General features: G+C 38.4%; 1 protein-coding gene across 4 annotated transcripts in view; it reads left to right on the top strand.

The window, feature by feature from the left end:
• Nucleotides 1-18212, top strand: part of LOC143034969 (uncharacterized) — a 303162-nt gene that overhangs the window by 257763 nt on the left and 27187 nt on the right. For 3 of the 4 annotated variants that reach the window (XM_076201314.1, XM_076201313.1, XM_076201315.1), the window contains exons 15-17: nucleotides 6250-6336; nucleotides 7214-7456; nucleotides 13401-13617. In XM_076201314.1, coding sequence (XP_076057429.1) covers nucleotides 6250-6336; nucleotides 7214-7456; nucleotides 13401-13617 — 547 coding nt within the window. The remainder of the gene's footprint in view (nucleotides 1-6249; nucleotides 6337-7213; nucleotides 7457-13400; nucleotides 13618-18212) is intronic. The other variant, XM_076201316.1, reaches the window with a different exon arrangement.

The raw sequence follows: 18212 nt of genomic DNA, 5'->3' as shown, positions 1-18212 counted from the left end.
ATGGTTAAAGAAAATGGAGAAAAGTGGGAGATAAGCCAGTTGTTGTTTGCTGATGACACTGTGCTTGTAGCAGGATCAGAGGAGGGATTGAGGAAGTTAGTGACAGAATTTGGGAAAGTGTGTGAAAGAAAGAAGCTGAAGATAAATGTGGGTAAAAGTAAGGTGATGAGATGTACAAGGGGAGAGAGTGACAGAAGGCTGGAAGTGAGTATTAAGGGAGAGAGACTGGAGGAAGTGGATAGTTTAAGATACTTGGGTGCGAATGTGGCAGGAAAGGGAGAAGTGGGGGTGGAGGTAGAATGTAGATTGAGAGAAGCAAGTAAATGCCTTGGTGGATTAAAAAGAGTAATGAGAAATAGACATTTGGGAATGGATGCTAAGAGGAGATTGTAAGAAGGAGTGATTATAAGGACAGCACTGTATGGGGCAGAAACGTGGAGCATAAGAGAAGAAGAGAAAATGAGTTTGAATGTGTTGAGATGAAATGCCTGAGAAGTATGAAGGAGATTACTAGGCTAGACAGAGTGAGAACAGGGGTGGAAAGGGAGCAGGGAGATAGGGTTGATGAAATAGTATTAGGATGGTTTGGACACATGGAAAGAATGAGAGAAGAAAGATTAGTAAAAGAGGTGTGGAAGGCAGTGGTAGAAGGAGTGAACATGAGGGGTGACCTAGGATGAGATGGATGGATGGGGTAAAAGGGACATTGGGAAAGAGGGGAAAGTCTGTTGAGGAAGGAGGGGAGAGGACAGAAGATAAGGGTGAATGGAGTATGGTTGTTTATGGCTGATGCTGTGATGCATGAAAGGGAGTGGGTGGGGGATGAGGGGTGAGGGAGTGTGTATGAGAAATAAATTGATGCAGCCTGAAGGGATTTCTCCCCGTCTTCTCCTTTTCTGCATGAGGGGATGGAGAGGGGGGATCGCCAAATTAATGAGGTGGCCTAGCTGTGGATGTGCTGTGTCTTGTGACACTGCTCCTGACCCAGGGCAGTGGACAAGATGCAGGGATGACCTGTCATCCAGGAGGTGCTAAGATAAGAGGGAGGGAAGAGGGCAGAGGGGAGTGGAGTATGTAGGGGATGGAATGGGTGGGAGGGGTTTCTATTCCTTAGTCTTTTGGCTACCTCCCTTGTAAGGGGGAAAAGAGCCTTTGGTATATGTATATATGTATGTAATTTGTCAAAGGCTTTTTGTAAGTCAAGGAAAGCACAATCAGCCCATCCATCTGTTTCTTGTATTCTATTAGTCTTGAGTAAAAACAGATTAAATTTGTGGTACATGATCTTCACTGTCTGAATCCAAATTGTCTTAGGTTTATTATATTATTCTTGATAATTTTTCCCAAATTTTAGCTACAATGCTTGTTAGGGAGACTGATCTGTAATTAGTTGGTTCTTCCTTATTTCCTCCTTTATATATTAGTACAATGTTGGCATTTTTCCAGTCCTTTGGTATTTTTCCTTCTTTGACTGAGCAACTGTTGTATATTTTGTCCATTAGTTCTTCTTTGCATTCTTTTAGTATCCAGTTTGCAATTCCATCTGGGCTGTGCGATTTCCTAACATCAAGGTTCGTTAATTGCTCCATTATTTCTTTTTGTGTTATTATTATTTCTCTCATGGGGGAGATCACACTTTGCTTCCTTCGTCCCAATGCTGTACTTTTTCTCTAGTGAAAACAGACTTGAAGTGATTGTTCATGACTTAAGCCATTTCTAGATCTTCTGTGTATTCTGTATTTCCTTGGCATAGTTTCACCATTTCCTGTTTATTTTTAAGTTAAGCATTCACATATCAATAGAATAGTTTTGGTTGATCTTTACATTTTTCTATGATGTCTTTTTCATAGTTTCTTTTTTCTTCTGGGCACTTTTTTGTTTTTTTATCTTTTCTCCATCTTTTCCAAACTTTGTCTCTTCTATCTTATGCCTCACTGCATCTTCTGTTGAACCAGCATTTAATGTACACCCTCTCTTGTTGTCTTGGTACATACCCATTCACTCCTTCATTATAGATTTCTATCAAGATTGCCCGTTTCTCTTCCACTCTTGTTTCTTCAATGTAGAATTTTCCCCAATTTGCATTTTGAAAGAATTTCTTAAGTTTTCCAAAGTCCGTTTTGTTGTACATCAGTTTTCCTTTTCTGTACTTTTCATTTCTCTCCATATATATTTCTTCCTATAGTTCAGCTTCTATTAGTATGTGGTGACTTTCCAAATGGTATTTTGTATTCAGTTTTATTTACAATTTCAAGTTCTGTTGTAAATATTAAATCCAGTCTTGATGGTTCTTCATTACTTCTGTATCTGGTATTTTCATTGACCCATTGTGCCACTGTATCTTCCATGGTCATGTCCAGTAATAAATTTCCCCATAGGTCCTCTCCGCCCTTCACTGTCATCTCCTCCTAACAGATTTCTTTGCAGTTAAAATCCTCATTAAGCACCAGGTTACCTCCATCTTTTAGTATCTCATTTAATGAGTGCCTTGTATCTTCTAACATTTTTGAATGCTTGTTCTCTTTCTAAGAGCCCATTTTTGGGGGGCACAGGAATCATCACAAACTTTCTACTTTTCATGTCTTTGTCTTCAATTTTTATCATGATCATTTCTACATTGTTTTTACCCTCAATAGCCTTCATCACATTCAAGTTTTTCTTGGCCAAGAACATGACTCCTCCATGTTTCTTGTTTCTGTTCTTAATCCAATAATTGTATAACCTGTGTCTAATGCTATTAGGTGGTATTGAACCCGTTAATTTCATCTCCACAATTCCCAATATGTCTGGTTTTTCATCTGACAGGTAATCATTTAGTTCATTCAATCCTGAGATTAATCCGTCAATGTTAGTATAGGCCACTGTTGATTTTTTCTTTTTCCATCTTGTTTTCTCTTTTTGTTTTGCACACTGATGTATCATTTTCTCACCCTCATGTCTATGACCCTCCAATAGAACTCCTTACTTGAGGTCTCCATTATCTTTCTGTTTTTTTCTTAGCTTCACCTTTTAGTATTTTCTCTTTTTCTATTTCCTCAATGCTCATTTCTCTTTTTATCCATATCTTGTAGTGTTCACTCCATGCCAACTTACTTTGGTATTTCTAATGTCTTCTACTACCATTTGCGATCTTAGTTTTATCTTTAGTGGTCGATTTCTTTCCTTAGAATATTGTCTCATTCTATATACCTCTATATCTTTATCTACTTCCAGGTCACCATCTTTTATTTCTTTTAGAATTGATATTGCTGTTTCCTTTTCTGTTTTTTCTCTCATGTAGCTCACCAGACCATGTTTTTCCCTTGATCCATATACCACAATACATTTTTTTTCTATCCACAGTATCTCTAACCCAACATGCTTTTTCTTTAATTACTTGAATGATTGTATCTTTTGCATTTTCCTGCATCTGTTGTACTATTTCTTTAAAGGCAATTTCTTCATTTTCTCTGTTTTCATTCCATTTCTTAATTCTTTGGAATACTTTCCTCACCTAAGTTTTCTTCAATTCTTTCATATCTTGTGTATATATATATATATATATATATATATATATATATATATATATATATATATATATATATATATATATATATATATATATATATATACATATACATACATACATACATATACCAAGGCTTTTTCCCCCTTACAAGGGAGGTAGCCAAAAAGGGAAAGGCATAAAAACACTCCCACCCATTTCATCCCTACATACACTCCACACCCCTCCCACCCTCCCTCTCATCTGAGCACCTCCTGGATGATGGGTCATCCCTGCACCCTGCCCACCGCCCTGGGTCAGAAGCAGTGTCGCAAGACACAGCACATCCACAGCAAGGCCGCTTCATTTAATCGGCGACCCCCCCTCTCCACCCCCCCTTGCATATAAGGAGAGGACGGGGAGAAATCCCTTTGGGCTGCGTCAAAATTTACTCACACATACTGGCTGTCTCCGTGGAGTAGTGGTCTAGGAGGGGAACTGCATTTGCAGTTCGAGTCATCAGCTCCATATATATATGTATATATATATATATATATATATATATATTTTTAAGTGGCCTTGCTGTGGATGTGCTGTGTCTTGCGACACTGCTTCTGACCCAGGGCAGTGGACAAGATGCAGGGATGATCCGTCATCCAGGAGGTGCCAAGATGGAAGGGAGGAAAGAGGGTGGAGGGGAGTGGAGTGTGATAGGGATGGAATGGGTAGGAGTGGTTTTTATGTCTTTGTTTTTTGGCTACTTCCCTTGTAAGGGGAAAAAAGCCCTTGATATATATATATATATATATATATATACTTCTTTTTTTAAGTTCTCACTATTGGTAGTATCATTAATCTTCATTTTTTCATTTTCACACATCTATTATATAATTCCTTATTATCTTGAGTTTGTTCCTAAGTTCAGAGTTTGATTTCTTCAGATCAGATATCTTGTTGTTAGCTTGGGTTAAACATTCCATTAATTCTACAATCACCTTTCCTAGTTCAATGACTTTATTCACCTACTTGTTTCCCTTTCCATGTTTAAGATTCAACGCAAATTTTTTCTTTCGTACTTTCTGAAACCGGAAAAGAAGTCTTCATTATACGGTTTAAATCTTGCTGGTGTTTCTAGTCCTTTGTTTACATTGTACTTCAGCATGGCACCCCTAGATGGCTCTGCTTTCAAGTTGACATTAGTCATTGTTTTTATTTTCCTGCATTTTCTCTTATTAAATCAAACTATCACTGCAGAGAAATAATTTTGGGTAACCACAACTGCTCCCCCTCCCATACAATACAAACTAGGCCTCCTGTTTTCCTTGTGCTATTAACAATTTTCATCTTCTTTGACACCCAACAGAGGTCAAGTGATAAATAAACAAAATTGTTGGAGAATGCTATAACTTGCTGAGATCTATAAAAGTGGCATTTACCTATTTGGATGAAGAAATAATTAAAAAAATATTAGTCTCATTAATAAGGCCTAGACTGAAGTATGCTGTCACATTATGGTCACCCAGTACCAAAAAGAATATAAAGAAAATTGAAAGAATCCATAGAGCAACAATGAAAATGACCCCAGCACTTTCAAACTGGTCATATGGCTAAATTGAAGTTCCTGACTTTGGAGCAAAGAAGAGAGAGAGGCAACCTACTGATCATCTGTAGAATCATGAAAGGCACAGAAATACTTGATAGAGAGGACTTACTAAATTGGGACAAGAGAAACACAAGAGGACATGGAAAGAAACTCAAAAAGGATAGATATAGAAGAGATCTGAAGAAAAACAGTTTTTCACATAGAGTGGTGGATACTTGGAACAAACTGGATAAAACGATAGTGTGTGCAAAAACCATACATGAATTTAAGAGCAAACTAGACACTGCAAGATACATGAGTGTAGCTCCCCTTCCTGTAAGATACATCTATATAAATACACAGTGGCAACCCTGTAATAAGGAAAATGGTAATCAATTGGGAGCATATGTTGGGGGACACATCACATCACTCCCACACTTATTCTATTCTCCATGGTAAAATATTGTGTTGTCTAGGTTTAGAGGGATGGAACAAAAAGTTGCATAAATCTGTTTTCAGATTAATAAAAGATCATGAGGAACCTGGAAGGTGAAGAAGTGTGTACATTGCTATGGGAAAATCTGGAGATGATTTATGATGGGAGTAAAGTGTGAAAAATTAATAGAAAAAAATACCAACTGGAAATAGGATATAGAGGCTAGTAATGAATTATTCAGTGGGAAATGAAATGGTGAAAAAGGAGGGCATAGGAATATTGGTCATAGAAAGTTTGTCTCCTGTGGAGAGAAGTCGTCGATGTTGACAAACCTGTATGATTTTGACACTATATGGATGAATAGTGCAACAGTAGTGGGGTCCTCACACACAGACACACAAAAATAATAATAGATAAAAAAAAAAAAAAAAAAAGAGAATACAAAGAGGACCAACCAAAGTGGTCCCCAGACTAGCTGAGAGACCATACAAGGAAGAATAGAAAAAACTTAAATCTGTCTTCATTAGAAGAGTGTGGAGTGATATGACTGCTTTACTTACTGTAGATTAGTGAAAGGGATGGACAGAATTGACAAAAAAATCTCATAATTTGGGATGGGAGAGTACACAATATACAGTATGTGTTTTACAGTGTAAACTATGCAGTACAGTATACAGTACATGATACACATTTCAAAATGTCCTTGGGAATGCTGCAGAGTATATTAAGAAATTTTTGCCCTCACAGTTGTAGTGACCCGATGAATCGTGCAGGCCCCATGGGATGGGGGGAGGGGGGAGAGGGGTCCCCCCAAGATGTGTCACAAGCAGACAGGTACCTCTGCTCGCCCTTTCTGTCCTTTGCTTTGTGCATCATTTGCCTTTCTTGCACTTTCAAATGCTTTTCATCATTTTATAATTGTATGTTTCACTATCATCTTATTCATGCACTGAATTAACACCATATAGCAAATTGTTTTCAGCTTTAGTATGAGAACTTGAATTTACATGTTGTTTTCTTCAGTGCCAAGAATGTTGCTTTGTTGTTATTGAAGTGTGCTTTTGAGTTGAGAAGTTGACATCTTTGGACATCCAATAGATGCAAGTGCCTAATAGTGCTCGAGTGCTTGGTAATTGCTTGATTTTTTTTTTTTATCTTAAATAATGTTTGTTCAAGTTTTGCATTTCAATAATTGTGTGAATTTTATAATTGGTGAAATTATTTGTTTTAACACAATTTCAATGAATGGTCAATGATTGTGCTAGTCTATTAGTAATTTATATACAACAGGATCTTCAGATAGCTAAAAGGTAATAATTGAATTAGTGCTTAAGCTGCATACAGAATTTCCCGAGTATTAAAAAGTATATTACCATAATGTATATCCTTTTTAATGCTACTGGAAAAAGTGCTTCTAATTGAAATTATGAGTCATTTGAAATATGAGTAAATAGTGAATATTCTTTGAATAAACTTCAATATTTATTAGAAACTGATTTATTATTGAATATACTACTATTGAAAGCTTTAGTACTAATATGCAGAATAATTGTCACTGATATTTTAAAAATAAGACCCAAAATGATGACTCAGGTATATGAAAGATGCAATTGCTGTTAATCAGATAGATATAAAAAAACAGATTTTTAAATTTATGGTGAAAGCTTGCTTTATAATTTTCTTCAAAAGCTAACAATCATTCACTTTATAGTGATTCTAGTGATGATGAAGATGATGAGGAACTCCCTGTTGATCACCATGATGATCCACGCAAGCGAAGAAGTGAATCCCTGCCCCCAGAAATGACAGGTCATGAAGACACAGACAATCAACAGCCAACAATGTGGTTAGGCACAGAGGATGGCTTCATACATGTCTACAATTGCTCAGATACTATTAGGATCAAGAAAAATAGATTTAAGTTTCAACCTGGATCTCCAGTGCACTGTATTATGTAAGTAGATTGGATGTACTAGTTGTTAGCATTTATTTTTGAATAATACTTGCAATAGTACACATTTACCATTTTTTTCTTTGTATTATTAGAGCCTAAGTTTACACTTTTGTAATTTTATGTCAAAAATGCTGTGGTGTACTCCAAACCATGTTCAGCAAGAACTTCATTTTTAATAGATTTGTTGTACTGTTTTAAAGCTTGTGAAAATGGGTCATACCTATGTCCATAATACCAAAAAGCCTTTATGTACTGGCTAGGTCAAACCACACACACCTACATCCATCCAACTTTCATCCACACCCATTTGTCACTCCTCCCATCGTAGCATCTCAAGGATGAAAGGATGATGGACCATCCCTGTCCCCATCACATCACTTGGGCTGAAGGCAGTACAGTGAGACATCACTCCCATGGCTAGACCCCTGTTTCTTGCTCAACAGACATTCCTCTTGCATCCAGTGCTCAACCCCCCCCCCCAGACAAACAGGGGGGGGAAGCAATGCTATTTCAGGGTCACAGTAGGGGTAAAATATTGCCGGTTCCAACTTAAGGATAGTCAGGGCGATGTTGATGCAATTCAATGCACTAGCTTTGCCTATCAAGCAAAGCTAGATTAAAATAATTTGCAAATTGAATAGACAGGAGGAAAACAAAGCTATTCAGGGTCACAGTAAAGCCAAAATGTTGGAGATTTCAACTTATGAAGAGGGAAAGGGAAGGAAAATAGTGGCCTTCATCTCCGAAGTCACTTACAGTAGAAAACACAAAAACATAAAATTTAATTTCTAGTTTTGTTTACATCACATACCATTGTCTTATATTGCTATATCAACACTAATAATGAATGATTTTGAAGGCTTCATACCCAAAAAGGTGAGTAAATTCACTAGAAAAACTAATCAATATAGTATGAAAAAAAAGAAAAAAGATAAGTCTCAAGTTGGATACTCTACCATGGAACGAAGTGAAATTCTTACAGAGTTGGAAAGATTTAGAGACATAATTTCCTCATGCAAAGGTAGATTACACAATCTAGAGAATGAACTTGAGCAGGAAATGGATACAAACGTGGCTCAAAAAAATGCAGATTGATAAATAAAAGAAAAAATCTAAACATTATGGAGGAAAAAAAGGATAGGCCAACAACAAATAAGGATAGGGGAAATAGAGTAACCTTTACAAAAAATCATGGAGCATGGAAGAAGGAATAGTCAGGTTTATATATATATATATATATATATATATATATATATATATATATATATATATATATATATATATATATATATATGTATATATATATATGTATATATTAAAAAAAAGAGAGAGAGGGAGAGAGAGAGAAGCTCTTATCAGAGATGTAGACAAGTCTAGATGCATCTTACTCTTTTGATGCCAAAATGAATACAACACTTCATGGAAGTTACATATATCAAAGGCTTTTTCCCCCTTACAAGGGAGGTAGCCAAAAAACAAAGGCATAAAAACCATTCCCACCCATTCCATCCCTATCACACTCCACTCCCCTCTACCCTCTTCCCTCCCTCTTATCTTGGCACCTCCTGGATGATGGGTCATCCCTGCATCTTGTCCACTGCCCTGGGTCAGAAGCAGTGTTGCAAGACACAGCACATCCACAGCAAGGCCGCTTCATCAAATTGGTGACCCCCCTCTCCGTCCACTCGTGCAGAAAAAGGGAAAATGGGAAGAAATCCCTTCGGACTGCATCAGATTTTTCGCACACATACTCCCAACCCATTCCACCTCATGGATCACATCATCATCCATATACAACCATTTTCCATTTACCCCTGTCTTCTGTCCTCTCACGTCCTTCCTCAACAGACATTCCCCTCTTCCCCAAAGCCCCTTTTTACCCCATCCATCCATCTCATCCTAAGTCGCCCCCTCATATTCACTCCTTCCACATCTACCTTCCACACCTCTTTCTTCACTCGTTCTCTCCATGTGTCCAAACCATCCCATTACGCTTTCATCCACTCTCTCTCCCAGCTCCCTTTCCACCCCCGTTCTCCTCCTCACCTCCTTTTTTCTCACTTTATCCAGCCTAGTAACCCCTATCATACTTCTCTCTCCCTCTCTTATGTTCTATGTTTCTGCCCCATACTGTGCTGTTGGCACAATCACTCCTTCATACAATCTCCTCTTAGCATCCATTCCCAAATGTCTATTTCTCATTAGTCTTTTTAACCCCTTCGATACGATGACACTTACACAGGTGTCATGAGGAGCAAGTGGGTACGCAAGGATGCCGATGTTGGCGTCTTGATTATATATATTGTAGTTGTACATGCGTGACCCCCATACTCTGTAAACTGGCTTCATCATATTTGCTATGGTTATCAAAATTCATGGGTGAAAGAGAACGAGCAATACAGTGGTAACTTTATTTTTTATAATGCGAATATTATGACGCAATATCGCATGTCTGGCAGCTAATGCTGTCCGCGAGATTTTGGCCTGGAGTGAAGGGGTTAATCCACGAAGGCATTTACTTGCTTCTCTCAATCTACATTCTATCTCCACCCCCACTCTTCCCTTTCCTGCCACGTTTGCACCCAAGGATCTAAAACTATCCACCTCCTCCAGTTTCTCTCTCTTAATACTCACTTCTAGTCTGCTGCCACTTTCACCCCTTGTACATCTCATCACCTTACTTTTACCCACATTTATCCTCAACTTCCTTCTTACATACTCTCCCAAACTCTGTCACTAACTTCCTCAATCCCTCCTCTGACCCTGCCACAAGTGCAGTGTTGTCTACAAACAACAACTGGCTTATCCCCCACTTTTCTCCATTTTCTTTAACCATCTCCCATCCCTGACCCACCACCCTTGCATTTACCTCTCGCACCACCCCATCCATGTATAAATTGAACAGCCAAGATGACATAACACATCCCTGACAAAGTCCCACCTTTACTTCAAACCATTCACTCTCTCCATTTCTAATCCTGACACAAGCTCTACTACTTTCATAAAAACTCCTGACAGCTCCTAAAACCTTTCCTCATGTCCCATATATCTGCAATACCTCCCACAATGGCTTCCTGTCTACTCTATCATAAGCCTTTTCCAAATCCATAAAAGCCCAAAAAATATCCTTACCATTTCCTATAGCTTTCTCACATATCTGTCTTACCACAAAAATCTGATCTACGCAACCTCTACCTGTCCTAAACCCACACTGTTCCTCACCAATTACTCCCTCTGTTCCTCTCCTAATCCTCTCAGTCAAGACCCCTTCATAAGCCATCCCAACTACACTTAACAAGCTAATCCCTCTAAAACTACTACACTCACACTTGTCCCCTTTTCCCTTGTAAAGTGGAACTATACAGGCTCCTCCAGTCCTATAGTATTCTACCCTCTTATAGACAAACAATAAACAACCTCACCAGCTAGTCCACCATCATTGTATCTCCCTTTTTTAGACACTGCATGACACCAATGCAACCTGGGTGCCCTACCTGCTTTCATCATTTTAATAACTGCTTTCACCTCATCTCTCTGTATTTCTCCTCCATTTTCCTCACTCAACACACTCATTTTCTTAGTGCTTCCCACTGCAACTACCTTTCCCTCCCTATTCTCCTTCATTCTGCCATCTTCCTCTTACAGCTGTCTCTCTCATTATCATCTCTCCATCTGCACCTTTTACTTCTCGACTTAATTTGACTCCTTTTCCTCTCTTAATTTCCTTCCAAAACATCTTTTTATTACTTTCAAAATTTTCTTTCATACTCTCACATCTGCTCTCCTCTGCCTCCATTATCTTATGCTTACTTCTCTTCTCTCTTCTTTGTACCTCTCATATGATTCCCCCATCCTATTTTGTAACTAATCTGAATGCTCGTTTCATCTCCTCTACAACCTTCTTTGCTTCATCATCCCACCACTCCCTACCCTTCCTTCTATTTCCTCCCATCCTCCTTTGAAAGAGGTGTAGTAGAAAAATGCAAAGATGAACCAAAACTGTTTTACAGGTTCATAAATGGTAAATTGAAACACAGGGAAGAAATGACCAAGTTGATAGTAGAGGGTGAGGTCTTTGAAGAAACCTCAGCTCAAGCAGAAATAATGAATGAAGGTTTCCAAGTGGTCTTCACAAAAGAGCTCAACTCTTTGGAGAAAAGTGAGGGGAGCAAAAAACCAGGTTTAGCAGATATAAATGTAGAAGTGAGGGAAATGTTCAATCTCCTGGGATCATTGGATGTGACAAAAGTCTCTGGACTTGATGGGATCTCAAACTAGATACTTAAAGAAAGTAGGGAACAACTAGTGGACAAGATCCATAGTCTTGTTACATGTTTGTTAAAAGAAGGCATTGTGCCACTTAATTGGAAAAAGACAATCTTGGTGCCAATTCACAAAGGTGGAAGCAAGGACACACCACTAAATTATAGACCAGTGTCACTAACCAGCAAAATAGTGAAATTATGTGAAAGGATTGTGAAAGATCAATGGACCAAAAATCTTGTAAAGATGAACATTCTGACAGACAGACAGACAGTCAGTTTGGCTTCAGATCTGGAAGGTCATGTGTGTTGTACCTTTTAAGCTTTTACTTGAGAGTGACTGATGTATTACAAGAGAGAGAAGGGTGGGTGGACTGTGTGTATCTGGACCTAGAAAAGGCATTTGATAAAGTATCTCACAGTTGACTTATGTGGAAATTGGAGCATGTTGGAGGACTGAGAGGCAAATTACTAGAATGGATTAAGGACTTTTTGAAGGAAAGATACATGAGGACACTAGTAAAGGACAAGATGTCAAGCTGGAGGGCAGTAATGAGCAAAGTTCCACAAGGTTTGGTGCTTGCACCAATAATGTTTCTTGTCTATGTTAATGACATGATGGAAGGAACAACAAGCTATGCCAACACATTTCCAGATGATGCAAAAATCATGAGAAGAGTGAAAAATGAGGAGGACGGAAGAATATTTGCAAAAAGATCTAATGCTATTTTTGCTTGGAGCCAAGAATGGGAAATGAAGTTCAATACCAAAAAATGCAAAGTACTGGAAATGGGCAGTAGTGGCAAAAGGGCATTCTTAAACAATTCTTCGGAAAGTGAACACATTACAAAAGCAAAGGAGAAAGACTTAGGAGTCTTGATAAAAGACAACCAGTCACCTGACAGATATATCAGCAGGATTGTGGGAGAGACATGTGGATTATTGCAGAAGATTAAAGTGGCATTCCATTATGTGAAAAAAGAGATGATGAAAAACTCATTGAAGCCTTGATCCATCCAAGACTGGAATATAAGGCTGTAGTGTGATCCCCACACAGAGTGAAGGATATAAGCATAATTGAGAGAATACAAAGGAAAGCAACCAAACTGGTCCCCAGCCTGTCAGATAAACCATATGAGAAAAGACTAAAGGTACTGGGTCTACCAACTTTGAACTCCTGATTAAAGATGGGAGGGGTTTAAGAGGTCATGAAAGTAAATTAAGAAAGACTACAGGTTGAAAGGACTTGAAAAAATACAGTTTTCCATATGTGGAGTAGCTTAGGTGATATAGCCCTAGCTCAAGCAATACATGAGTTCAAATCTAAATATGATGATGGGAAATCAAAGATATAGATTAAGTTGGAACCGTACATGAATTTGAGTCTAAGCATGTTAGAAAATTAGGTAAATGCAATTAGGTACAATTAGGTAAATACACACATACCCTCACTCACTCTATCCATCCACTTTGTTCCTAGTCTTCCTATTCTACTTTCCTCATAATTTTTCTAGTGTATCCCCTCATTCTTTCCATATGCCCAAACCATCTCAGTGTACTTGTATTGTATTAATACATACATATACTAAAGGCTTTTTCCCCCTTACAAGGGAGGTAACATTAATAAATGAACTAATAAAATACTTTTAATAGGAATTTTTAGTGTTTTTTCCTTCCTTTAGCCATCTGGACAACCGTGTTTTTGCCTCACTGGCGAATGGTGACCTCATCATCTATCGGAGGGACATGTCTGGTGGCTGGAACATCCTAGAGAGACAGCTGGTTAGCATCAGCACTGCAGCTGCACCTGTCACACGAATGATGGCTGTTGCAGGAAAAATTTGGTGTGCTGCACAAAATACAGTTCGGGTCCTCAACACAACTACGTTGCAAGTAGAGGTAAGGTGGGATATGTTAATGTAGGAGGCAATATATTGTGGAATCTTACTAAGTTAATTTTTTTTCCACTGAGGTTTCTGGTTCACCTTGTTTATAAAGGAAATAGATATACATACATATACCAAATTCTTTTTCACCCATACAAGGGAGGTAGCTAAAAAACAAAGGCATAAAATCCACTCCCACCCATTCCATCCCCACATACTCCACTCCCATCCATCCCCCCCCCTCCCTATCTCTTATCTTGGCTCCTCCTGGATGACTGGTTATCCCTGTATCTTGCTCACTGCCCTAGGTCAGAAGCAGTGTCACAAAACACAGCACATCCACAGCAAGGCCGCTTCATTAAATCAGTGACCCCCCCCCCTCTCCCTCTCCACATGCAGAAATGGAGAAGACAGGGAATCCTTGCAGGCTGCATCAATCTATTTTTCATACATACTCCCTCACCCCCCATTCACCACTCACTCCCCCTCATGCATCACAGCATCATCCATACACAACCATTCTCTATTTACCCATATCTTCTGTCCTCTCCTGTCCTTCCTCAAGAGACATTCCCCTCTTCCCCAATGCCCCTTTTACCCCATCCATCTTGTCCTTGGTCACCCTCTCATGTTCACTCCTTCCACCTCTGCCTTCCACACCTCTTTTACTAATCTTACTTCATTTATTCTTTCCATGTGTCCAAACCATCTTTCATCAACCCTATCTCCCATCTCCCTTTCCACCCCTGTTCTCCTCACCTCCTTGTTTCTCACTCTATCCAGCCTAATAGCCCCATCATACTTCTCAGACACCTAATCTCAAACACATTCAAACACCTCTCTTCCTCTCTTACAGGGTGTTTGGGATAGATTTGATAATTTTTTTATCTTCTGTCATTTCAGAACCATTTGAAAGATTTAATAATGGTGAAGTGCAACAGATAGCTGATTCTGTGTACTATTAGTGGGTGTGAGAGCTAGAGAGCATGGATGACTGGAAAGCACCAGAATATTGGAAGAGAACCTGCATCATGATGATTTGCATGGGATTAAAAAATTCGGAAATCTTAGCTACAGCTCAGTGCTCCTTGAATACTGTGAAGGCTGTGAGATGTGGGCTGGAGAATTGTAACAGAGATGTGGAAGCAGTGGCTAGCAGGAAAGATCATAGCAGGCATTCTGACTCTGTTCGCACAAAAAATTCGTCGAGAAGCTGCCAAAAAAGGTATGGCAAGATCCAGGCAAGGCAATGCAGACCTTGGCAAGAGAGATGGGCGTTGAAGTGGTGACTGTGAAGAAAGCACTGAATGAGTATCTTCTCTACTCCTCATACAAGTGGTGCAAGGGCCAACTACTCACCACCAAGGCCCAAGAGAACTGCCTTACGAAAACCAAGAAACTCCTCAACTAAATTGAACACCCAGTCAAGCCGGGGATGCTCTGGTTCTTCTCATATGAGAAGAACTTCTGCCAGGACCAATTGCACAACCCGCAGAACAACAGGTGGCTAGCCTATAGTCCTGCACTTCATGAATACCAAGTTCCCTCAAACTGTGATGATCTTTGGATGTGTTTCCAGTGAAGGCCACATCATGCCGTCTTATATCTTTAAAGAGGGACTCAGACTCGTCAAGCACTGGGTGGAGAGGGTGGCTGTGGGAAGACCATATGTGTGGCTGCAGGACTCAGCTCCGTGTCACACCTCTGGGAAAACCCAGAAGTGGCTGTTTGAGAACTTCTACGACTTCACCAGTCCCTACATCTGGCCCCCCAACTCGCCTGATTGCAACCCCATGGACTATTATGTGTAGGGAGCAGTTGAAAAAGACACCAATCATACCACCTGCAACATCAAGAAATGAAGCAATTGAAAAAAAAGAGAGAAGAGAGACTGAAAAGAATGAGTTTTTTGGGAGAGACTAGACCTGAGGCTGAGAAAATGTTATATCAAAAATAAAAGGAAATGTAATAAACAAAAAAGGAGTAGAAAGGAAAAAAAACAAATAATGTAAACCAACATAGATGGCATGATTTCAGGACTAAACAAATTAAATGACTACCTGGCAGTAGAGAAACCAGACATAATGGGAATTGTGGAGATGAAATTAAAAGGTCCACTACCACCTAATACTGTGGGAGAAGGTTTGTACAACCATTGGGTGAAAAATAGAAAGGAGAAACAGGGTGGAGTCATGTTTTTGACTAAGGCTTAAATGTGACAAAAGATAACAGAAGGAAAAAACAATGTGGAATTGATTATGATAGAAGTTGAAACAGAGACATGAAAAGTAGAAAATTTGTAGTAATATTCTTAGACCATGATCATTCCAAAATGTTGGAAGACACAAAGCATGCATTAATTGAATTACTGAAAGAAGGAGGAAACATAGTAATTATGGGTGATTTTAATTCAAAAGAAATATGTTGGGAAGAAATGACAATGAAAAGTGGAGAAGACCTTTGGGGAAATATACTACTGGATATGACCATTGAATACACAATAACTCAATGGGTAAAGTAAAATACTAGGTATAGAAACAATGAAGAACCATTGAGACTAAATTTAATATCTATGTCAGAGCCTGAAATTATGGATAAAATGGAATACAAGATACCAGTTGAGAAGAGTGACCACATACTAATAGAGTTCAAATTAAAAGAACAAATTGATTTGAGAAGAAATGAGAAACATAGAAAAGGAAGACTAATGTACAACAAAATGGATTTTGAGAAACTAAGAAAATTCTTACAAAATGTAAATTGGGAAAACTTCTTAAATGAAGAAACAAAGATGGAAGAGAAATTGAACATATTAAAAGAAATTTATAAAAAGGGAATAGACAAATACATACCAAAGCAGAAGCAAGAAAGGGTATACATTAAGTGCTGTTACAACAAAAAATGTAGTGAGGCTAAAGATAAAAGAGACAAAGCTTGGAAAAGATAGAAAAAAGTGGCAAATATATATCAAACTAAGAAATTAATACAGTATGCAAAAATATGCAGGGAAGAAAAGAGAAACTATGAAAAAGACATAATAAACAAATGCAAGAACCAACGTAAACTGTTCTACAGCTATGTGAATGGTAAACTAAAAGATAAACAAGAAATAGTGAAACTGTGTCAAGGGAATAATGAATATATAGATGTAGAAATGGTTGAAATTATGAGCAAACATTTTAAATCTGTATTCACAATTGAAAGTACACAAAATTGGGATGAAGGAAAGATCCCCCCCAATGAAGGAAATACATACATACATATACCAAGGCTTTTTCCCCCTTACAAGGGAGGTACCCAAAAAGGAAAAGGCATAAAATCATCCCTAAATACACTCCACACCCCTCTACCCTCCCTCTCATCTCAGCATCTCCTGGATAACAGGTCATCCCTGCACCTTGTCCACTGCAAGACACAGCACATCCACAATAAGGCCACTTCATGAAATTGGTGACCCCCCCTCTCCGTCCCCCTATGCATAAAAGGAGAAGACGGGGAGAAATCCCTTCGGGCTGCGTCAAAATTTGCTCACACATACTACCTCACCCCCCATCCCCCCGCTCATTCCACCTCATGCATGAAGGAAATAACTGTGACAAAAAGAAATAAGGGACCAAATGAATATAATAAACTTTGATGTCAGAAAATCACATAGTCTGGATGGAATTGCAAATTGGATATTAGAATGTACAGCATAGATGAACTAACAGACAAAATGTATAAGATAATTAATTACTCACTCAAAGAAGGAAAAGTACCACAAGATTGGAAAACCCAACAAACTATAGATTGGTCTCCCTTACAAGCACAATAGCAAAAAATATGTGAAAAAGTTATCAAAAGTAGATGGATTAAACATCTGGAAGAAAATAATATACTGAATCCAAAACAATTTGATTTTAGACATGGAAGATCATGCGCCACTAACTTGATTTGCTTTTACTTGAGGCTAATAGAGATAATGCAAGAAGGGACGGATGGGCTGATTGTGCTCTCCTAGATTTACAGAAAGCATCTGATAAAGTACCACACAAAAAGTTACTAAGAAAAATCTGAATAATAGGTGGTGTACAAGGAAAGGTATTGAAATGGATGGAAGATTTCTTGAACAGGAGAAAAATGAGGGTAGTACTTAGAAACAAAACTCAACTTGGGAAGAAATGATAAGTGGAGTCCCACAAGGTTCTGTATTATCTCCGATAATGTTTGCCATATATATAAATGACATGGATGAAGGTGTGGAATGTTATATGAACTTCTTTGCCGATAAAGTCTGGGAATGGAGTCAAAAGTGGGAAGTGAACTTACATCAAGAAATATAGTATAATGGAGTTTGGAAAAAGTAAAAATAGAAAATCAGGGCAATATAAAATTGGTACAAAGGAAGTAAAAATGGTTAGCATGGAAAAGGACCTAGGAGTAATTATCATGAAAGACATGTCACCAGACAAGCATATCAACAAAAATAGCCAGAGAAACCTTCAATTTACTAAGATCAATGAAAGTGGATGAGGAAATGGTTAAGAAAATATTAGTCATGCTGATAAGACCAATATTGGAGTACACTGCGACACTAAGGACACCCAGTACAGAAAAAGAATATAAAAA

The sequence above is a fragment of the Oratosquilla oratoria genome, chromosome 18 (assembly GCF_046742065.1).
Source record: "Oratosquilla oratoria isolate Oo_2021 chromosome 18, ASM4674206v1, whole genome shotgun sequence".
NCBI classification, from domain to species: domain Eukaryota; kingdom Metazoa; phylum Arthropoda; class Malacostraca; order Stomatopoda; family Squillidae; genus Oratosquilla; species Oratosquilla oratoria.
The sequence above is the reverse complement of the archived record's forward strand: the minus strand, read 5'-3'. Positions and strand labels throughout refer to the sequence as shown.